Source organism: Adiantum capillus-veneris, chromosome 10 (genome assembly GCF_014529385.1).
Source record: "Adiantum capillus-veneris isolate H3 chromosome 10, ASM1452938v2, whole genome shotgun sequence".
In the NCBI taxonomy this organism is placed as follows: domain Eukaryota; kingdom Viridiplantae; phylum Streptophyta; class Polypodiopsida; order Polypodiales; family Pteridaceae; genus Adiantum; species Adiantum capillus-veneris.
The window spans coordinates 132425744-132450295 of record NC_140940.1 but is presented as its reverse complement, the minus strand read 5'-3'; the positions used below and the strand labels follow the sequence as shown (position 1 = coordinate 132450295).

Sequence of the window (24552 nt, the reverse complement as noted above, 5' to 3'; positions counted from 1 at the left end):
GATGGGTACAGGTATGAGTGCTACGTCACAAATGTTGTAGAACTATAGAGAGAAGTAGGAGAAGGGGGTTGTTTTTGGCTGATGCGAAGCGAGGGTGTCGCTTCAGATGCAATCACATACGCTTGCATCTTGAGGGCAAGGGTCACGGTCACAAAGCTCTAGGTTGTTTTTAACAAATGCAAAGAGAGGGCATTTCTCCAAATGCATGAACCTTGAAGGTATGTGGCATCACACAAGATGCTGATATGGGCACAAAAAAACATGATAATATTGTAAAATTGGGGTCGTTGAAAGAAAACGTCGTGCTTGGCACTACCTTGGTCGACATGTATGCCAAATGCCATGCACTTCATAAAGCACAAAAAGTGCACGAGGAGATTGCAACCTAGGATGTAATCTCTTGGAATGCACTGACTGCGGGAAATGTCCAGCTTGAAGTGGCCAATAAGCTTTGAACCACTGATTGCAGCCAGTATTTGTGGATGCCCACGAAGTCCCCCATCACGGCCCACACCGTGATGGAGAATGCCTTGCCACATGTATTAGTGTTGCCACTATCCTCCTTTATCGCATGCAGACATACGTATATTCTCTGTTACGGTAGCCGCCCCGACGAAATGCACTGATTGTCGGAAATGTCCAGCTTGAAGTGGCCAATATAACATTTCATTTCAGCTCCCTCCTCTCCACGTGAGATTGAGACTGTGAGTTATCCTCATCAATGCCCGAGGGTATTCGGCATGCAGCGGTGACCACAGAACCTCATGCCCCCCGCACCCGCCCCTCACAGCTCTCAGCATGGCACGGTGTTGATCATTGACTCTCACTCAGGCTCGCCATTGCAGCCTTCCTTCATCCTCCGGGCTACTGCAGCAGCGCACGCGGGCTGTCATCGCTTCTCATCTCCATCATCATTTTTGTGGGCTCATCGCCATCTGAGCCGGCTACTGCAGTAGCACACGCGGGCTCCCCCGCACCCGCCCCTCGCAGCTCTCAGCATGGCGCGGTGTTGACCATCGACTCTCACGAAGGCTCGCCATTGCAGCCTTCCTTCATCCTCCCGGCTACTGCAGCAGCGCACGCCATCCTCCTCCGGGCTACTCTAGCAGCGCACGCGGGCTATCATCGCTTCTCATCGCCATCGTCATTTTTGTGGGCTCATCGCCAGCTGAGGCGGCTACTGCAATAGCGCACGCGGGCAACGTCATCGTCATCTAGCCGGGCTCTCATAGACCTTGGCCCTTTGAAGACGTTAAGTATAACATTTCATTTCATCTCCCTCCTCTCCAAGTGAGATTGAGTCTGTGAGCTTGAAGTGGCCAATAAGCTTTGAACCACTGATTGCAGCCAGTATTTGTGGATGCCCACAAAGTCCCCCATCACGGCCCACACCGTGATCGAGAATGCCTTGCCACATGTATTAGTGTTGCCACTATCCTCCTTTATCACATGCAGACATACGTATATTCTCTGTTACGATAGCCGCCGACGGAATGCACTGATTGCAAGAAATGTCCAGCTTGAAGTGGTGAATATAACATTTCATTTCAGCTCCCTCCTCTCCACGTGAGATTGAGACTGTGAGTTATCATCATCAACGCCCGAGGGTATTTGGCATGCAGCGGTGACCACAGAACGTCATGCCCCTGCACCCACCCCTCACAGCTCTCAGCATGGCGCGGTGTTGACCATCGACTCTCACGCAGGCTCGCCATTGCAGCCTTCCTTCATCCTCCCGGCTACTGCAGCAGCGCACGCCATCCTCCTTTGGGCTACTGTAAAATCTCATGCGGGCTGTCATCGCTTCTCATCGCCATCGTCATTTTTGTGGGCTCATCGCCATCTGAGCCGGCTACTGCATTAGCGCACGCGGGCTTCCCCACACCCGCCCCTCACAGCTCTCAGCATGGCGCGGTGTTGACCATCGACTCTCATGCAGGCTTGCCATTGCAGCCTTCCTTGATCCTCCCCGCTACTGCAGCAGCGCACGCCATCCTCCTCCGGGCTACTGTAGTAGCGCACGCGGGCTGTCATCGCTTCTCATCACCATCGTCATTTTTGTGGGCTCATCGCCAGCTGAGGCGGCTACTGCAGTAGCGCACGGGGGCAACGTCATCGTCATCTCTGCGGGCTCTCATAGACCTTGGCCCTTTGAAGACGTTTAATATAACATTTCATTTCATCTCCCTCCTCTCCACGTGAGATTGAGTCTGTGAGCTTGAAGTGGCCAATAAGCTTTGAACCACTGATTGCAGCCAGTATTTGTGGATGCCCACGAAGTCCCCCATCACGGCTCACATCGTGATCGAGAATGCCTTGCCACATGTATTAGTGTTGCCACTATCCTCCTTTATCGAATGCAAACATACGTATATTCTCTGTTACGGTAGCCGTCGACGGAATGCACTGATTGCGAGAAATGTCCAGCTTGAAGTGGCCAATATAACATTTCATTTCAGCTCCCTCCTCTCCACGTGAGATTGAGACATCATGTTATCATCATCAATGCCCGAGGACATACGTATATTCTTTGTTACAGTAGCCGCCAACGGAATGCACTGATTGCGGGAAATGTCCAGCTTGAAGTGGCCAATATAACATTTCATTTCAGCTCCCTCCTCTCCACGTGAGATTGAGACTATGAGTTATCATCATCAATGCCCGAGGGTATTCGGCATGCAGCAGTGACCACAGAACCTCATGCCCCCGCACCCGCCCCTCACAGCTCTCAGCATGGCGCAGTGTTGACCATCGAATCTCACGCAGGCTCGCCATTGCAGCCTTCCTTCATCCTCCCGGCTACTGCAGCAGCGAACGCCATCCTCCTCCAGGCTACTGTAGCAACGCACGCGGGCTGTCATCGCTTCTCATCGCCATCGTCATTTTTGTGGGCTCATCGCCATCTAAGCCGGCTACTGCAGTAGTGCACATGGGCTCCCCCGCACCCGCCCCTCACAGCTCTCAGCATGGCGCGGTGTTGACCATAGACTCTCACGCAGGCTCGCCATTGCAGCCTTCCTTCATCCTCCCGGCTACTGCAGCAGCGATATGGCAACGGATATCACCCTCAAAAAGCTCTTTGTGGTGTGAGCTACACTTTTTGAAACGCTAAAAGTTTAGGTTGGAATCCCCTCCATTTGGTGCTTGGTTTTCCAAAGTCTACCAACAATTACAAAAAATAGGTCTCATAGACCTTGGCCCTTTGAAGACGTTTAGTATAACATTTCAAGCTGTTTCATTTGATAACTATCCTCTCCACGTGAGATTGAGACTGTGAGATTGAGACTTGGAGTGCACTCATTGTGAGATATGCCTACACATGAGAGAGAGAGAGAGAGAAGAAAGAGACAGAGAGAGAGAGAGAGAGAGGGATGGGGCAGCCGCTCTCTTGGCCCTAACCAAGTTAGGCATATCCCACAATCAGTGCACTCCAAGAGACGACATCCTACACACAGGCTTTGGCTATTGCTCTCTCTATGGCCACCTTGCGCCATATAGAGGGAGGTATAGAGAGGTGGATAGGGGAAAAATAGAGATAGAAATAGATAGAGAGATAGAGATAGAAATAGATAGAGAGAAATAGAGATAGAAATAGATAGAGAGAAAAACATGTATAACACAGTGCTAAATATATATCTTATTCTTTCTTACAGAGATGGAGCACGTGCTTACCTCTGGAGGAGATTCTTCGGAGGTGATATTTTCTACCCCAGAGAGAGACCCAAGCAACAATTTATGAAATGCCAAGCGCATTGCCCGAGGTGGCGATGGACCTGCAAAGAAGCAAATTGTATATGGACTAGGTATCATCCACACAGTATGCTCCAAAATTCAAGCCTCATGTGACAGAGCGGAGGCATCACAGGTTTCCTATAGAGAGAGCATTCACTGGTTGAGCCATTCACAATATGAGCAAGGGGTTTATCTTCATCGTCTAGAGGAGCGGATGCAGCTACAGATTAATGGTATTTTGCAGCAACAGAGCTCAATGCAAGGACAACTTTCTCGCATAGAAAGCAACCAGGCAAAAATCATGAGTCTCTTGGAGAGGTCCGCAGGATAGCATTGATTTCAAAAGCATTGTGCCTGAATTACGAAGTACTAGCAACAAATTGACCACCGTAGCAATACAACATACAACAGGTGCATGTCTCCGAAGTTAGATCTATCTCAAACAAGCTCCATGCATTGGTAACGACCCATTGGCCCAAGAAGGGGATTAATGTCGTTGGAGATGTTCCATCCAGTTCAAAGCAGGCCAACCCTTGCAAGAAGTGAATTATGTAATCGATAGTAATACTCACTTCTTTCTCATTATAGACTTAGCGGATCTATATTTTGGTGGCTTTGGGGATATTGACTACATTTTGGGGGAGGCTTATGTATGTAGTGGATACCAATTTGCTCACGACTCTTGGTTGTCTTCTTTGGATACTACATTCTCAGAGGATCTCCATAATTGTAGTATTTTTGTTGTCACTGTGTCTTTTGGGTCACACCTCCTGTTCCCCGCCCCCCCTCGCCCTCTCTCTCTCTGTTTCTCTCTTTCTCTCAAGTTATGTTGCAGTGAAACTCTCTCTCTCCCTCTCTCTCTCTCTCTCTCTCTCTCTCTCTCTCTCTCTCAAGTTATGTTGCAGTGAATCTCTCCTCTCTCTCTCTCTCTCTCTCTCTCTCTCTCTCTCTCTCTCTCTCTCAAGTTATTTAGCAGTGAATCTCTCTCTCCCTCTCTCTCTCTCTCTCTCTCTCTCTCTCTCTCTCTCTCTCTCTCTCTCTCTCACACACACACACACACACACGCACACATACACACACACACAAAGTATTCTAGGTGTGTGCAATGTCTGACTTCTTTCTAGGTATGAAAAATGTGAAGCACTTCATAAAGCACAAAAAGTGGGAGAGAACTTCCTATATAGGATGCCGTCTCTTTGAATGCATTGATTGCCAGATATGCCCAATTTGGGTAGGGTCAAGAAGCTCTAGGCTATTTTTGGCAGATGCAAAGCGAGAGTGTCTCTCCTAATGTAATCACATGCACACCATTGCCAATGTGGTATTTTCTTTTGATTGCGTAAACGGAATGTACACAACAACCCAAGCCTCAATGCAACTCTACCAACTCAAATGGGGACCTGTCACCATGGTAACTCTTCATAATGAAGCACTTTGGGGCTGATTTGGATGCACCTTTGAATCCGTCTTGAGCAAAGGTTTCCAATGGTCAATAATGGGTTAACGTGGCGACTCCTCAAGGGTCAGGGGACCTTAGTCGGGCGAGAATCCGGTTGACGTGCAGACTGGCGCGATGTAACCAATGCGGAATACTGCCGGCTGAATTTAACCGACAATCGTCGGTGGGCTAATCGGATGGACTCGCTCCCACAACTATATCCTTAGTAGTAGTTAGATGAGATATGGAGAGACAGATATAGAAGTATATAGACATTTACCATGTGGGTTGGCAAGCCTTCTCTCACTGAATCTCTCAAAGAAAGATAGACATAGTTGGGAAATCCTTTCTTCTCCATACTCTCTTCTTAATTCTCTAGATACTAACCTGTATATACCTCTGAGTACTTATAAGAGTTCTTTTTTGGACAGATGGCTATTGGTCCAAAGGTGTTGTCTCCTGGACATGCAAGACGTAGTAGGATATGTCAAGCCTCTCGAGCTACGCGACGTGCAGCAGCGCGAGATAGAGTTCAGCGTTCTCTGGGTGAGATTGATGTGCCTCGCTGGGAAGATTTCCAGCATTTGATAAACGTGAATCGATGCAATGAATTTCCTGAGGGAAGGATTGCATTGGATGTAGATAACGAGTCAATTCTCTCACAAAGTTATGTAGGGATTGAAGTGGAAGACAATTTGGAAGCCAATAATGGAGATGTTCTTGAGGAGCCTGTAATTGTCTCCAGAGAGGGAGATTACTCCAAAGTTGAGACACTTTGCCTATCTATCACCTACTTTTATTTTGAGACCACTTCCTTGATGCATATCTCTATGTTATCTATTTCTCATGAAAAGTGTATTCTTCACAACATAGGAAACTTGGATTTTGCATGTTCCTTTTGTGGTGCTTTAGCTTGGAAAACGGAAGCAAAGACCATTCGCACATTTGTGGGGAAGAGTTGTTGCAACTCAGGAAATGTTTCTTTGCCGCCATTAAGTGAACCTCCTTTAGAATTAAGGGAATTGATGCACGGGGGTAATACTAGAAGTAGAAAATTCTTGAAACATATCAGAGCATACAATAGTGTGTTGGCATTTGCTTCTTTGGGAGCTCATATAGATGAATCTCTCTGCCAGAGAAAAGGAATCTATACCTTCAAGGTGCATGGATCTATTTATCATAACATTGGTCCATTGATGCCAGAAGAGCGATCAGGTCAAATCCCTCGCTTTGCTCAGTTGTATTTTTTTGACACTGAGAATGAGTTGCAAAACAGGATGAGTCATGTTTCTAAACTCAAACCAGATGTTTTGGAAATCCTGCAATCGATGATACATCGAGTAAATCCATATGTTCAAGCTTTTAGGGGGTTTGCTACAATGGTCCAAACTTCCAATATTCCGGAGATTAGGATGGTCATTACTGAGAAGCGTACAAATGGCTAGCAATATGTTGCTCCAACAAGTGTGGAAGTTGCTGCAATCATGCCTGGTCAGGGTGAAGAGAGCAACATTGGCCATTGTGATATTGTGTTGAATCTTTTGGGTGGTGGTCTAAAACGAATCTCAAATTGCCATAGGTCATACATGCCTCTATTATATGTGTTGTTATTTCCAAATGGTGAAGAAGGTTGGAATCCTTACATACCCCAAGTGAACATAGCGGAAGTAAGCAGAGAGCGAGTAAATGGAACTACAAAGTATATTTCTACAATGGATTTCTACAAGTATAGATTGCAAATTAGAGATGACACGACACAATGTCTTTTACGTGGTGGTAGGCTACTGCAACAATATATTGTTGATGCATATAGTTGTATGGAGGAGTTGAGGCTTTTGTGGGTTCGTAATCATCAAAGTGAACTTCGCAGTGAGGTGTATCAAGGCTTGACAGATATGGTTGGAGCAAGAGATGGAACAAGGGATGATAGAGAATTGTTATTGGGTGCTAATGTTGGAAGAAGGGTTGTATTGCCTTCTTCGTATGTTGGTGGCCCTCGCTATATGCACCAGCTGTACCAGGATGCCATGGCAATTGTACGCAAGAGAGGAAAACCTGATCTCTTCATTACATTCACATGCAATCCTAGATGGAAGGAGATACAGGATGCATTACTGCCTGGACAAACATCCAATGATCGTCCTGATCTTACTGCCCGTGTTTTCTACCATAAGTTCAAGGATTTGATGGGCTTTTTGATTAAGAGAGCTATTTTTGGTAAGGTCATTGAACACATTTCTATGATTGATTTCCAAAAGAGAGGCCTTCCTCATGCTCACATTCTATTGATACTTGCATCTAAGCATAAGCCAACAGAGACATTGCATTATGATAAGATTGTGTGTGCGGAGCTTCCTGATAAAGTAATGTTTCCACAATTGTATGATGTTATCAGTCGGTGTAATGTGCATGGCCCGTGTGGAAACTTGAATAAGAATGCTCCATGTATGAAAGATGGGAAGTGTAGGTTTAAATATCCTCAAAGCTTCAGTGCATCGACTACTGTGACTACGGATGGATACCCAACGTACATGAGGAGGGATGATGGAAATTACGTTGTTCGTAATAAAGTGCAAATGAGTAATAAATGGATTGTTCCATACAATCCATTTTTGTCAATAAGGTACAATGCACATATCAATGTGGAGGTTTGCTCCACTATATCCGCTGTGAAATATCTCTACAAGTATGTGTATAAGGGACATGACAGGGCCACTGTTGTTCTACAAGATAGTGAAGGGCTTCTAAATGAAGTTACAAACTATCTTAATGCTCGATATGTATCAGCATCTGAGGCTATCTGGCGTATACTTGGGTTTCACATGCATCAAGAGAAACCTGACATGCAACGGCTCCAAGTTCATTTGCCTCATCAAAATCAAGTCATCTTTAGCGACAGAGCGACTGTACAGAGTGTGGTGGAGGGAGATGTCAGCAAAAAGACAACGTTCACTGAGTGGTTTGTTGCAAATCAACAATATCCAGAGGCCAACGATTTATTGTACATAGACTTCCCAACAAAGTGGGTTTGGAAGCCAGCAAGTAGAACATGGACTCAAAGACAAATTGGTGACATGATTGGAAGAATGTACCACATTGTTCCCAATGCTAGAGATTTGTACTATTTGCGTATGTTACTCAACATGTGCAAAGGATGTAAGTCTTTTGAGGATATTAGAACCTTCAATGGACGAGTATATGACACATTAAAAGAAACATGTAATGCACGAGGATTACTGCAAGTCGATGATGAATGGTTTCTTTGTTTGGAAGAAGCTTCTTTTCAGCAACAAACAGGGCAACAATTGCGCCTCCTGTTTGTAGTCATTTTGGTTTTTAGTGAACCAATACATCCTTGTGCATTGTGGAATCGCTTATGTAAGGAGCTTTCTGAGGACCATGTATATCATATGAGGGTTCGCACAAATGATGCGAATATCTGTGAACACATGGCACAGAACCAAGCTTTGTCAAACTTAGAGACAATGCTTCAACACTATGGAAAGAGGCTCTCGGATTATTCTGGAATGCCCCAGGTGGATCACGCCTTGCAAATTATGAGTGAGCATGGAGTGCTTGCTGAAGAGTTCATGTATAAGAGAGAGGAACAAAGAGTATTGTCTGCTCGAATGGAATCATCTTTCAATGTTGGGCAAAGGGAATCTTACAATCGGGTTTTACAAGCAGCTTGCATGAGCAGAGAGACTGTTTTTTTCTTGGATGGGCCAGGTGGAACATGAAAGACTTATCTCTACAATGCTTTGCTCTCTCGGATACGCGGAGAGTCCAAAGTTGCTTTGGCATGTGCATCGTCCGGGATTGCAGCACAGCTTCTCGACAATGGAAGGACTGCACACTCTAGATTCAAGATCCCTATTGATATAACTTCTGAGTCCACATGTAACATCAAAGTAAACAGCCAGCTTGCTGAGCTGTTGAGAATGAGTTCACTGATCATATGGGATGAAGCCCCCATGGCTCATAGACACGCTTTTGAGGCTCTTGATAAGACACTAAAAGATGTCATGAAAAATGACATGTTGTTTGGTGGGAAGGTTCTCCTCCTTGGTGGTGATTTCAGACAGATATTACCTGTTGTGCGAAAAGGGGGAAGAGAAGACATTGTTAATGCATCTTTGTGCCACTCATACATTTGGCAACGTACAGAAATCATGCATCTAACACAGAATATGCGAGTGGTCAATTGTTTAAGTAATGTTATTGAAAGAGAGTTTGTGCAATGGACACTTGATATTGGTAATGGCGATGTTTGTGATGGGGACATACTTGATAATGTGGCCCTGCCAGCTTGCATGATGCTACCACAAAATAATTTGCAAGCATTGGTTGCTTGCATATATAGAGACCTTGAAACACAGACTTGCCATGCATCTTTTTTCAAGGATAAAGCAATTTTGGCTCCACGGAACAAAGAGGTGGATACTATAAACAATTTGGGCTTGCAGCAATTTCCTTGTACTTATAAGTAATATGTCAGTGCGGACTTAGTGTGTGAATCAAATTGTGATAGCATTTTATTCACAAGTGAGTTTGTAAATAGTTTAGATCTTGGGGGAGGCTTTCCACCGCATGTTTTACAATTGAAACAGAATGCTCCAGTTATGTTGCTTCGCAATTTGGATCCAAGAAGTGGTCTTTGTAATGGGACACGCTTGATTTGTAAGCAATTCCACAGCAAAGTGATTGAAGCAGAAATCATTACAGGGTCTTATGCAGGAAATGCAGTGTTCATTCCAAGGATTGATTTTCTCATGGGATCTAGAGAAGGTCTCCCTTTTGATCTGAGACGCCGCCAATTTCCCCTACGTTGTGCTTTTGGGATGACAATCAACAAGGCGCAAGGCCAAACATTGGGAGTTCTTGGATTGTATCTCCCAACACCTGTTTTCACCCATGGTCAACTATATGTGGCAATGTCTCGCGTGAGATCCTCTTCTGCCATCAAGGTTGTGGTTGGTGATAGTCACTTAACAAGCATTAGTAGACATGGAGATCAAAGAACATACACTTCTAACATTGTCTACAAAGAGGTGTTGCAATTGACCTGCCCCCTGCCACCCCCTTGCCATGGGGTTTAACGTGGCTGGATATGTTTCATCCAATAAAAAAGCACGGTGAATCTCGCAACTATTGTCATTTACAAGCTTAGTATCTTCTTATGAAACATGGTGTAGCCTCAAGCAAGGAATATTCGCTAAAACAATTGACTAAGATTTATTAGTGTTGAGAGATTTATGCTTCATGTGCTTTTTCATGAATTTCTAATCCTTTATGTATATGTATATGTATGAATGAAGATGGATCCTAACGCCTCTGTGACTTACACACTAGGGAGACGACCTCGACACGTCCGAGTAAAATATTGTATATGTGTGTTTGTGACATTTCGATACTTTAAAGAATTTAAATCTCACAGTCAACGATTATGTATTAGATCCACCATTATGGAGGGGTCCAATCACAGCCATGCAGGTGATTCATCTACTCGAGGACTTGGATGTAGCAAGGTAACAATGTTGATGTTGATATAGTAAAGTAGTAGCTTTTGTGTATCAAAATAACTGTCTATACTAATAGCTTTTTGTTTGGCTATAGATCACAGTATTACCCAGAATTTTTAATGGTGGGTATATATCATGCTTCATATGATCCAAGCTTATTGTGCTACATTCAAGTTGCTATTCAGAGAGGATTCAGAGCACGTGTCACCATTGCAGAGTTAGGCAGAACCCGTCCAAATAATGCTATGTTTGCTCAGAATCTTAGTCTCGGTGCTTGGTTCCTACGTGTTTTTGTGTTAGGATCTCTTCCTCCAGTGATTGGTAGATGTGTTTTACATCGTGGGCCATGGGTGGTTCGATACCGCAACAGGGCATGTCGTAGACTACACTTTTGAGCGTATAAATCTTAAGTCTCTACGCATGTTATTTTTTTTGACATGGGAAATATCACTTACTATATATATGTTAGTGCAAATTTAGTTTGAAAATATGTTGTGATGACTTTTGTTTAGGTTGCTGCATAAAGGTTTTCATGTTGTCCATCTTATAAATTTCAAACACACACAGTACCGCTCTCTCTCTCTCATCAAGCATGAGAGAGAGAGAGGAAAGGAGAGAGAGAGCTCTGTCTCTCTCGCTAGCTAGACAACAGAGAGAGAGAGAGAGAGAGAGAGAATCCACCCAGTATGTAGACAAAGGAATATGCTCCAAAAAAACCAAGGTTTAGTGTAATCCCACCTACAAAATTTGAGATTTACCTCTACATTTTAAATTTGAAAGAGTACCCTATAGACTTGATGACTGCGAGAGAGAGAGGGAGAGAGAGAGGGGAACCAGAAGAGGGCGGCTATACTAGATAGTCGGACAACACTACAGCTTAAGGGTAAGAGGGGCCATGCCGCCGCCGAAGCTCTGCACTGTTTTTTATAGATGGGGAGAGAGGGAATCTCTCCAAATGCAATCACATACACTTTGTGCTTGAGGAGCTTCTTATCGGGGATGTCATCTCTTGGGATGCATTGATTGAGGGATATGCCCAAGTTGGACAAGCCCAAGAAGCTCTGGGATGTTTTCGGTGAATGCGAAACAAGGGTGTCTCTGTAGATGAAATCACATATGCTCTCAACTCGAAGGCAAGAGTCGGGGTTAGGAAGCTCTGCACTGTTTTCGATAGATGGGGAGAGAGGGCATCTCTCCAAATGCAATCACGTAGACTTGCACCTTGAAGGAATGTGGCATTACACAAGATGTTGATATAGGCAAAAGAATTTGCGATTATATAATTGTTAGTCAGGGGTCATTGAAAGAAAATGTCGTGCTTGGCACTACCTTGGTCAGAAGGGTGTCTCTCATATGCATTCACATAGCACCACCGGAGGCGGTGCCGCCGCACTAGTAGTACTAAGTATTGTGACTTTTTGACAGAACTGAGAATTCAAAACTAAATACTTGCTACTTACCCTTCACTTTTACATTTGAAACCAAATGACTTCTCCCTTACCCTTCACTTTTACATTTCAAACCAAATGTGTCTTAAGGTTCTTGAAATGAAGGAGAGAGTGACACATGGATGCCCTCTCCTTCCTTGAAAAATTTAAGCTCCTTCATATATAGTATAGATAGAAAACCACCATATCATACAACCTTTACATCTTGCAGCAGTTATCTCAGGAAAAACTCTAAAAAATGAATAGATAAAGAAAAGGTATGCAATTGGACAAGAGCTAACTGACTTGACACAAAAGAGCACCCATTGGGGAAAAAAATGATCGACATAATTATTGAAAAATTGATGGGACAAAATTACTAGCAGCTCGACAAGTAAATATGGTTATTGGAAAAATGTGGGGCATATTTCTAGGTATTTATCATAACTCATAACAATTAGAGGGGATGAAAATATGAAATAAGAGAGAAGGTTGTTGATTATAAGGAGGGAAGAGACTATCAATCCTATAGTATATTGAGTGGTGTCATGATTAGAGAACATGGGAAATGAATAGGCAAGCCATGGTAACTACCACACCAAGTGGGCCATGGGTTTTGCTAACTACACGTATAGGATTGGTTGAAGTAGCACCACCAGGAGTAGTTAGGCCAGGTGAAGGAGTAGTTAGGTGGCTCTGCTTGGAGCCCAAGGACCTTCAACATCCTCAATTTTGCCTCCACGATCACAAGGTGAGGATTTCTTTATAAAAGTACTTTGGTTAGAAAGGTGTAGTACCTTCATTGCTTGGTTTTGCCAAATTGGGGCCAAATTTTTGAAGATGAAAAAGAAAACGAAGTCCAACATGAAGTATTGTTTTGGTATATTCCTCTATTGTAAATGACATGGCAACCTTTGACACATTTTGAGATTCTAATGCAAATTATCATTTTGGAATTGCTGCTACCACTAAAATCAACATCACTTGAGATCAACACATTTGCTAAATTATGGCATAGATGGGAGGAGCACACCATCAAGTACACGATAGCTAGCCAAACACACATATAGGGATGTGGGTCCCATGTGACATTCTATGCTACATTCACCAAGGAGATGACCCATTTTTGAAGCGATTCATATGCTTTCAAGAAGCTTCGAGTGAGGCGGTGAATTCTCTCGATGAGCAGACTATAGGTGTGGTTGCACTAAAGATCACAAGCTAAGGGTGGAGTACCTCTCGTGCATTGTCACCTTCATCCTCCTAGCTAGAAAGGAGTAGGAGGCACACTTATTGCACCTAAAAATTGGTGCCATTGTCAAGGACAACAAGGAGCCTAAGGGTGTCTCCATGAACCCTACTACAGAGGGCCAGCACTTTTGCTCAAGTACCTCGGGGTGGGGTTTGGGGGTTTTGGGGGGGGGGGGGGGGGGGGGGGGGGGTGTTTTAAGTTTTTCAAATTTTCACTCAATCACAAATTTATTGACAAAAAAGTCTAACGACCTTTTTCTTTTTGCAAAAAGCTGACTAAGGAGACATAGGTTGTCCACAAGAAAGATTGAATATATGTCCACTTCTAATAGAATTTGACATCCAAAGCTATTGTAGCTAATTACAAAAGTATATCCAGAATGAAATCAAGACGTATTACAAAGGATGATAAGCATAACTTTTAAGTTTTCCCACGAAAAAATGTGACGGCACAGTGAAATAACATTTATGCTACCTTATTATGTGTGTTATTATGTTGTCAATTGCACTCTTGTCCCATTTCGCAGAGATTTTGTGGGGAAACTCGTGCCAAATGGTACCTATCCTTGAGCAGTGGGGGACGCATCAAGGCAAAAAGCTTGGTCACACACTAAGTTGCATGCACTCTAGGAGAAAAAGTTTTCTTGATCCTCTCTAGATATTCCACAAGGGAACATCCAAACCCTTACAATTTCCTAACAACAGATCTTGCATTTTCACCTTTTTAAAACTAACTTTGAGACTGCCATTTTGAATGATGGCAGGTATGGAAGTCCAAAATGTCTCAAGTCTACTCTGCCATAAGATTTAGGATGAGGGATTCTCTCCTCCTTTAGCTATTCCTTGGTGGGATTTCCCTCCCCCTATCTGAGGGATCATTGTACTCTTTTCTGTTTTTGTTACTCTAATTTACACTTTTCTCGAGAAATTTCAAAAAAAATTCTTGATTTTGGTGCAAATTCATTGATTTGAGCTTTGTTAAGGAAGCCTTGAAGGAGCTGAACGGAACGTGGCTCATATCCCAAGCCACCATCATGAAGTTAAGAGGAACATTAGTTCTGCATTGATAAGGATCATTGATTTTTTTTCTTAAAGAAAGTGTATTTTTGTGTGGTGTATAGTTAGAGATAGTACACTACCATCTATATCTACACTATTATAAAAGGGGGAGGGATTCCGGCCCCCCCTTACCGCGTGTTGAGTCCTCCTTCAACCAGTCAAATCCACGCCAGTATAACCTGCAGCTCACGACGCTCAGAGAGGGAGAGAAAGACTGCGCAAGTGAGAACGAGAAAGAGTCGTGCATCCAGCCCATCAAAGTCTAATATGGGTGGCATTCGAATTTAGCTCGCACTAGTGCTTCAAGTCACGAGGAAAAGAAGTAATAACTTTGTTTCAAGTTTGATGAGAGAGAGAGAGAGAGAGAGAGAGACTCGCTCTTTGAACATCTGTACCAAGCTCAACGAGAGAGAGAGAGAGAGAGAGAGAGAGTGTTCAACAAACTCCTGCTCCAAGCTCTGTTGAGAGCTCTGCGGACTCTTGCTCTAAGCTCTATTGAGAAATCTGCAGACATCTCGTGCTCCAACCATACACACATGTATCTCTTGCTCGATTCTTGCTCCATGCTAATGTTGATGGCCTGCTTGCTGGTTTGGTGCGCATTGACGTGCCTTTTAGCGCATGCATGCCCAGGACGTGCACGCCTCGCAAGCTTTCCCACTCCAGTTATATTGGTATGGACACTCTCGAGCTCCTAGCCACTTGCATGGCTGTTACAACGCCATCCCCAGCTAATAGAGTCAACGGCCTCTCTCTCTCTCTCTCTCTCTCTCTCTCTCTCTCTCTCTCTCTCTGTGTGTGTGGGGATATTTTCCTTCGACGCTAAAACTCTCTTCTTCTTCTTCTTCTTCTTCTTCTCCAGTGTGCGGCGCTAGCTTACGATGCAGGGTAGTTGCATGAGTGCTTTAAGTCATCGATAACTCACGATGCAGATCCCCGAGCTCCTAGCCGCATGCATGGCTGCTGCAACGCCATCGCCAGCCAACGGAGAATCAAAAGCCTCTCTCTCTCTCTCTCTCTCTCTCACACACACACACACACACACATAGCAGTGTGCACCGCCAGCTATAATGCAGGGCAGTCACTTGAGTGCTTTAAGTCGCCTACTGCTCACGATGCAGGCCAGTTCAAATTTGGACACCGCCAGCTCACGATGGGCTCATGATGAACGCCACCAGCTTTCGATGGGCTCTCTCAACAGTGGGCTCACGATGAATACCGCCAGCTCAGGATGGACTTTCTAAGCATTGGGCTCACGACGAAGAGAGAGGTGATGGGTCTTTGAGTGTGCTATTTCTCTTGCGCCTATTCATGTGTGTATATTTTGTGTGTGCGTGTCAGGGCGTGTGGGATCGACTTAGGGGGAAGTTGATGGTAGTGGTGGGCCCCCAGTATTTGAGCGCAGCAAGATCATAAGCCCTAGCAGCCTTCTCCTCCTTATCGTAGCCTCCTGTACTATTATGCTTGCATTGTATTATCGGAAGAAAAAGCTAAAATTGCGCCAAATTATATACGCCATGTAGGAATAATGTCCATGCAAAATTCCAAAATCCAATGGTTGAAAAACAAATAATAAATAAAATGAAGAGAAAAACGTAGTTATTCTGACATACACGCACACCGTTTGTCCACGTCAAACCACCATTTGTCCCAAAAATTACACACACACACACACACTCTCCCTACTAAGCACATACGCTCTCTTCTGCATAGCACTCCATCACCCTACCCTACCCTACTCAACATACTTTGGTTTCCTCCAAATGTTGCACTAAGTGCCGCTCTCTCTTGCGTGCCTCTGGAAGCCGCCCTTTCTTCAATGTTGTTGACACGTTTTCAACTGCAGTCGTTGTCGCCAAAACACTTCCATCCCTCGCCAAAAAAAATTTAGATAGATTTTCATTACCTTCAAATTTAAAATTTAGAGTTAAATCTCATTTACACACTACATTACATTAAACCTTTCAAGTGTAGTTAAATTTTTTCTCGCACTAATCCTAGCGAACACGGCACATGCAAGTGTGAGGAGAGAGGCACATGCAAAGAGAGAGAGAGAGAGAGAGAGAGAGAGAGAGTATGTGTGTGCACAAGCGTGAGGGGAGAGGCACATGCAAGGCGAGAGAGAGAGAGAGAGAGAGAGAGAGAGAGAGAGTATGTGTGTGCACAAGTGTGTATGTATGTGTGCATGCTTTTTGTGGAATGCGCGCTATGACGTTAAGGGAAGAGAGAAAGAGAGAGACTAAGTCGTTTGTGTTGCATTGTAGGGGGTGGTGCCATTGCGATAGAGGCGGCGACACCATGCACGTTTATAGTGTACTCAAACCCCAACAGACAGACAAGGCATGGTTAATGTGTCTCGGCTTAATATCGTGTCTTTTTCAATATCAAAATTGCCGTTTGAGAGCAAGGAGAAAAGGAGAAATCCCACTCCAAAATAGAGAAAAACTAGTGAAAAATCCAAAAAAATAACCTAATTTTCTAAAATTTCCTCTTCGCAAATTCAAGGAAAGGAATTTTGTATGTTTGGAAAAATGATCTTTCCCCGGCGACTGTCAAGGCACAAATGGTTGGTGGGTGGGGGTGTGTGTGTGTGTGTGTGTGTGTGTGTGTGTGTGAGATGGAGATGGTTAGGCTAGGGGATAGGACAATCACACAAAAGGTGTGGCCGTGCAGAGAGGAAGTGAGACACCTGAGAGCGAGCGATTCTATAAATGCTTCAAATTGGAGAGAAATGAAATGATATATTAGGGATGTTTCGCACATTTATAGTGTACTCAAACCCCAATAGACAGACAGGGCATGGTTAATGTGTCTCGGCTTAATAGCGTGTGACGTGTCATTTTCAATATCAAAAATTCCATTTGAGAGCAAGGAGAAAAGGAGAAAATTTGCTCCAAAATAAAGAAAATAGTGCATAATCCCGAGAAAATAAGCTAATTTTCTAAAATTTCCTCTTGGCAAATTCAAGGAAAGGAATTTTGTATGTTTGGAAAATTGATTTTTCATGAACATTGATGGCGACTATCCAGGCACAACAAGAGGCACAAATGGTGTGTGTGTGTGTGTGTGTGTGTGTGTGTGTGTTTGTGCGCGCGCACGTGTGCGTGCATGCGTGCGTGCATGTGTGTGTGTGTGTGTGTGTGTGTGTGTGTGTGTGTGTGTGTGTGTTTGTGCGTGCGCACGTGTGCGTGCATGTGTGTGTGTGTGTGTGTGTGTGTGCGCGCACTTGTGCGTGCGTGCATGTGTGTGTGTGTGTGTGTGTGTGTGTGTGTGTGTGTGTGTGTGTGTGTGTGTGTGTGTGATGGAGATGGTTAGGCGTAGGGGGGTGGGACAATCACGCAAAAGGTGTGGCCGTCGCAGAGAGGAAGTGAGACAGGTTGCGAGCGATTCTGTTAATGCTTCAAATTGGAGAGAAATGAAAGGATATATTAAGGGAATTTCGTGTGTTTGTAGTGTAGTCAAACCCCAAGAGACAGACAAGGCATGGTTGATCCCTCCAATTACTAGCTGAGCGGGCACAATGAACCTTCCTAATTCTCCCAGTTTTGGCAGAGTTTAGGTGGCGGAGGCAAAGGGTTTTACCCCAATATAGGTAGGTTGAAAGAGGAGATCATTTGATGTTTCAAAATAATCGGCATTTTTTAAGTATATGTTCTCCTTTCCCTCCTTTCAACCGGCTGATTTGATTTTTCAACCGGCTAAAGGCTAAGCTGAGGCACACTTTTTACGAATATCGAGACGGAGACACACACACACACACACACACACAGAGAGAACGAGACAGAAAAGGGGGAGGGAAACCCCTCTCAATGCTTCAAATTTTGAAGTTGATAGCCACAAGAGAGAAATGAAATGATATATTAGCGTATTCAAGAGGCCAAATTGACCTTTGAGACCAAACCATTTGATACCATGTTTGGGCAATACAAAGAAATTTTAAAATGAAACTAGAAGTGCTACTAGCTGGAAGAGAGAGAGAGAGAGAGAGAGAGAGAGAGAGAGAGAGAGCAAGCGAGACTCCTCTTAATGCATCAAATTTTGAAGTTGATTGCCACATGAGAGAAATTAAATGATATATTAACGTATTCAAGAAGCCAAGATGGCCTATGGAACCCAATTATTAGTAACTGGTGAATTTGATACCATGCATGCGTACAAAAAATATGTAAAATGAAAGTAGAAGTGCTACTAACAAGAACTGTGTGTGTGTGTGTGTGTGAGAGAGAGAGAGAGAGAGAGAGAGAGAGAGAGAGAGAGAGAGAGGCGATTGTTTTGGAGTACTTTTATCCTTCTTTTGGAAAGATGTGATGATGTGATGACCGGTCGAATTGTTTTCCAACTTCAAACATGCCTTTGCATGGTGAGACTCCCAAGTAAAGGTGTATGTTGACAAATATTCAAGTAAAAGAGGTAACATTTGTTTGAGGTTTTTGGTTAGATCTTGACATCTATTTAACTTTCTTGCTTGCATTCAGCACTGAAAGAACTTAGGGTAGCTTAAGCTAAATATTGGAAGACAAAGGCCCACATTCGGGGGGCGAGAGTAATGGAATTAGGGTTACAGAGAAACACACACAGCTTGGAGAAGACGAAGGAAGCTCAAGGCACACAATAGAGAGTGTGTTACTTAGTGTGCAATGGAAAGATAGATAGCCCTAGAGTGATGGGCGTATATACAATGCACGGAGGAAAAAAACTCCTAAAGAGGGAAGAAATGCCCCGGCGGTCCTAGTGTGTTCACACACATCACTACCACATGTATATGGTAACAAATCCCCCCTAGAGTGATGCGGTGAACGAGAGCTGGCACATGAGTAAAGGGAAGTGCCATGCCCTGAGGACAGGATCAATCCACAAAGGGGAGTAAGCCCAAAGCTTTGCGGAAGGCTTCAAGCTTCTCACGAGACAATGCCTTTGTGAAAAGATCTGCAAGGTTGTCCTGTGTTGGCACATAAGCCAGGCTGATCTCTCCTGCTGAGAGCCTCTCCCTAACATAGTGGTAATGCACCTCAATGTGCTTTGTGCGAGCATGAAAAATTGGGTTCCTCGCAACTGCCAATGCGCTCTGACTGTCAGTGTAGATAGTGTTGACAGTGTCGTGTCCAACACCCAAATCAGCCATAAGGCGTCTGAGTCATACACACTCAACCGTAGCTGTGAAGACTGCCCTGTACTCAGCCTCACAACTCGAAGTGGCCACAGTAGGTTGCTTCTTGCTCAACCATGATATACATGAACTGCCAAGCATGAAACAAAAACCACTTGTGGACACTCGCGTATGTAAGTCTGGCGGCAATGATCCCCCCTTGGGATAAAACAAGCCAAGATGTAAAGTGCCACTAAGGTAGCGGAAAATTCTCTTGACAGCCTGCCAATGCTTAGACCCTGGGCTATGCATAAATCTGCTGACCTGTGAGACTACAAACTGAATATCCGGCCTCGTGTTACATACATAAATGAGGCAGCCAACAGCAGTTTGGTAAAGAATGACATCAACAGGATCGCCAACATCATGTAGACTCAACTTCAAACCTGTTTCCATGGGAGTGGCAATAGGTTTGCAATCCTCAAGTCCAAACTTACATAGCAATGTCTCTATGTAACTTTTTTGACACAAGGCAATACCACCATCACACTGCTTAAACTGTATACCCAAGTAATGATGCAACAGCCCCAAATCTTTCATCTTGAAAGTAGCATTCAAATCAGCCTTAAATTCAGAAATATGTCTCTCATTTGGTCCAGTGATCAGCAAATCATCAACATAAAGAACCACGATGAGAAATACATCACCCTCACACTTTACATACAATGTGCTTTCTGTTGGACTGTTACGAAAGCCTTGTTTGACCAAATGAGTGTCAGCTTTCTCATACCAAGCACGAGGAGATTGCTTCAACCCATACAAAGCCTTGTTACATTTGCACACTTTGTCCTCTTGTCCTTTTATGACAAAACCGCGAGGCTTCGTTACATAAACTTCCTCAAATATGTCACCATTCAAGAAAGCAGTAACAATGTCTGATTGATGTACATCCCAACCAAAATGAGCTGCCAATGCACATAGAAAACACACAGTAGTCATACGACAAGTGGGAGCAAAAGTCTCTTCATCATCTATGCCTTTTTGCTATGCATAACCCTTTGGAACAAGTTGAGCCTTATGGCGATCGATCTCAGCATCCGGCTTGCGTTTCAACTTGTAAACCCACTTCGTACCAATGGCCTTTTTGCCACGAGGCAAATCAGATAAAGTCCATGTGTCATTCTCTATAAGTGCTTCATATTCTGATTGCATGGCAGCCATCCAATTTTCTGAATTCTATGCTTCATCAAAAGATAGAGGCTCCTCAACATCATGTAAACTAGACACAGCCAAAGCATAACAATCTGATGCATAAGATGCATGGCGAGAGCCCGACTAGACAAAGGTGCATCCAATTTACTGTCACGCAAAGTGTGCACCAGCCATTTTGGCATACCTCTAGCCTGCTCATTTTCAACCCTTTCCTCATCAAGTACATCATGTACATGTGCATCAGCAATAGGCTGATCTAAAACATTTTCAGAAACCCCCATACGCTGTACATTTGCCTCATTGGAACTTACATTCATATTTCCACCATTGAAAAGAGGCAACAAAGTGTCATAAATGTCCTGTGAGCTTACATTACTGTCTCTAGTACATGACAGCAAGGGCTCAACAGAATCTTCCACAAACACTACATCCCATGAAACCAGAATACGTTTTGTTTGCGGATGATACAACCTGTAACCTTTACTTTCACCACTATAACCAAAAAAAATACATTTGACAGCCTTATCATCCAATTTTCTGCGTTGCACTTGTGGCACCAAAGCATATGCCAAACAACCAAAAACACGCATGTGCTCAATAGAAGGCTTTCTATCATGCCATGCTTCATATGGAGTAATAGACTGCAATGCTTTCGTAGGACACCTGTTAAGTACATAAGTGGCACACATGATGGCCTCAAGACAAAAAGAATGCGACAAAGCTTGACTTTTGACCATACATCATGCCATTTCCGTCAGTGACATGTTTTTCCTCTCAGCAACACCATTTTGCTGAGGTGTATAAGGCAATGTACATTGGTGTTTTATCCCACGACTATCCAGAAATACATTAAATTCATGAGACATATACTCCCCCCCTCGATCGGAAGGGAGGGTGCCCATAGTACATTTCGAGACATTTTCAGCCAAAGCCAAAAATTGTTTGAAGCACATGAAAACTTCGGACTTCGCTTTAAGCGGAAATAGCCATGCATGCCTGGAGTAGTCATCAATGAAAGTCACGAAATACAGGTAATTGCCCAAGAACGGAGTTTGCATGGGCCCACAAACATCACTATGCACAAGCTGCAACCTGCATGTGGCCCGAACTGAACCATCCTTTGGAAACTTAGAAAGCTGCATCTTACCCAAAATACAGACTTCACAAACATGTTTGACAGGTGCTTCAAGAGGCGGCAAAGAAGCAACCATATCAGATTTCTGCAAACGCAGCAAACTAGCAAAATTCAGATGACCAAAACGTGCATGCCAAAGTTTTGCATCTGAAATAGCCCTTGAATCTGCAACAGCATTTGCAAAATTTTTTCCACACTTGTCATACAAAGTGAGCTTATACAGCCCACAGCACAAAAGGCCAGATGCAACAATTTCATCACCAAAACTGAGATCATGAACTGTACATATGTCATCCACAAATTTGACTACAAGTCCAAGTCTAGCAAGTGCGGATACAGACAAGAGATTCTTCTTGATCCCAGGTACATAAAGTGCATCAACAAGTGTGAAGGAACTGCCATTAGCAGCAGTGAGCACAATCTTTCCAACTCCCTGAACTGGATGAGAGGCATTGTTGGCACAAGTGACTGAATTCCCATGAGGGACAGACTTGAGAGAGGTAAACAATTCACGATGTGAGGTAATGTGCTTTGTAGCACCACTGTCGAAATACCACACATGTGAATCTGCAGCAACTGACAACCATGCATCATGAACAGCAGGATTGTAAGTGCACTCTACGCTAAAATCCTATTCTGCATCAACATCAGCAACACAGTCTCCTTTCACAGAAGACTCAACAATGGCTGCATTTGTAGTGGAACCAGCATTTGCAGTGGAACCACCCTCTTTCTTCTTAGCCTCTTTGGCCTTCAACTTAGGACACGACTTGATCAAGTGATCATTGGCTTTACAATAATGGCAACGCATCTTCTTTTTTCCCTTATCACCAGAATTGCCAGACGAAGTGCTGCCAGCAGAAGCATTAGGAACAGAATTTTTGCCACTCGCAGCAGAACCATAAGAAGTGGCTACATTACTGTTACCACCCTTTCTTTCAGAAGCAATAAAAGCATGTTCAACTGCGCGCTGCCTAGTCCTGTTTTTTCTAGAAAGTGACTCTTGCAACAGCAATGTGCATAATGCATCAAACTTGACAACTTCAGGATTTCCTTGGGTCATAATTAAGTCTCCAAGTACTAGCAAAAGTCTGGTAGGAATCTGGCAAGGCATCAAGAACAGTTTCCACAAGGGAACTGTCTGAAATGACTTCACCTGCAGAAATAAGCTTCTCATTGATATCCTTGACACTAGCAAGGAAAGTGTCCATATCATCTTCCTCATGCATAATCTTGGACTCCAGCTCTTTACGCAACAAATCAATTTTAGCCTCATTGCGGCTTGCATAAAGACCTGCTAGAATATCCCAAGCCTGTTTTGCAGATTTTGCTGAACGGATGGGAGGAACAATGGTGCGCTTCACAGACAACGCAATCAATGCATGAGCCTGCGCATCCTTAACATCCCAACGAGCTTGTTCTGCCGTAGGCAAAACAACTCTAACAGCTGCAATCCTTGCAGCAAGACCTGCAACATCCTCAACATCGCCTACATCCTCAGAACCAGGACGTACATCAATGCCTTGCACAATGTTCCAGACACCCTTTGACACAAGAACATGTTGCATCATATAAGCCCACATAGGGTAGTTGTCCCCATCCAACCTGTCCTCAGCAGCAAACATCTTGAACACATCTGTGTTGTTGTTGTCAGCCATGGTAAATGTTGCACCTGATGTGAAAACTGCCCAAAAATAGGAGAAACGGAGCGGGAACAATATGTGCTATATAGCACAAACCGTAGAAGACTATAAGGCACCTGTTATGCAGAAAACGGCACTTACAGAAATTCTGCACAAAATGACGAAATAGCCTGTGCAGTACTGCCTGTAGTGGAAACGGAAGCCGAAATGAGCCCAAATCAAAATTCTGAGCAGACCAAGCTCTTCGAGCATTCCCAAAGTATTTTTCGACCTGCGAACGCTCACCAAAGCTCACTAAAATCGGAGAAAGTGAGCAGGTGTGTGCTGGAGCAGCTGGCGACTAAGCCCGGGAGAACGTGACCTGCTCTGATACCAATTGTTGGAATTAGGGTTGCAGAGAAACACACATAGCTTGGAGAAGACGAAGGAAGCTCAAGGCACACAATAGAGAGTGTGTTACTTAGTGTGCAATGGAAAGATAGATAGCCCTAGAGTGATGGGCGTATATACAATGCACGGGGGGAAAAACCTCATAAAGAGGGAAAAAATGCCCCGGCAGTCCTAGTGTGTTCACACACAGCACTACCACATGTATATGGTAACACACACACACACACACACACAGAGACAGAGAGAGAGACTCCTATTAATGCATCAAATTTTGAAGTTGATTTCCACATGAGAGAAATGAAATGATATATTAACATATTCAAGAAGCCAAAATGACCTATGGAACCCAACCATTACTAGCTGGTGAATCCGATACCATGCATGGGTACAATATATATATATATATATATATATATATATATATATATATATATATATATATATATATATATATATATATATATATAATGAAACTAGAAGTGCTACTAACTAGAACTGAGAGAGAGAGAGAGAGAGAGAGAGAGAGAGAGAGAGAGAGAGAGTTGCATAGGAGAGAGCACGTGTCGTAACCTCCTTCATTCGGCACTATGTCCTGTAGCTCTTTTGACACAGGGAACAATGTGCACATAGCTAGAGAGAGAGAGAGAGAGAGAGAGA

At 43.8% G+C, this 24552-nt stretch overlaps 1 protein-coding gene across 1 annotated transcript; it reads left to right on the top strand.

Moving 5' to 3' along the window:
- The first annotated feature begins 5601 nt into the window (after nucleotides 1-5601).
- Nucleotides 5602-11087, top strand: LOC147449677 (uncharacterized). The gene is made up of 6 exons (XM_086521617.1): nucleotides 5602-6510; nucleotides 6616-8899; nucleotides 8996-9646; nucleotides 9737-9958; nucleotides 10608-10698; nucleotides 10787-11087. Exons 1-6 carry the CDS (start codon nucleotides 5602-5604, stop codon nucleotides 11085-11087), a joined length of 4458 nt encoding a protein of 1485 aa, XP_086377743.1.
- Nucleotides 11088-24552: the final 13465 nt, after the last annotated feature.

Bases quoted from the DNA above. Each gene is read 5' to 3' on its own strand.
- LOC147449677 (XM_086521617.1), top strand. From the start codon at position 5,602: ATGGCTATTGGTCCAAAGGTGTTGTCTCCTGGACATGCAAGACGTAGT. The intron at 9,647-9,736 runs GTACTTATAAGT...TAAATAGTTTAG, and splicing joins GGGCTTGCAGCAATTTCCTT to ATCTTGGGGGAGGCTTTCCA. The intron at 10,699-10,786 runs GTAACAATGTTG...GTTTGGCTATAG, and splicing joins GAGGACTTGGATGTAGCAAG to ATCACAGTATTACCCAGAAT.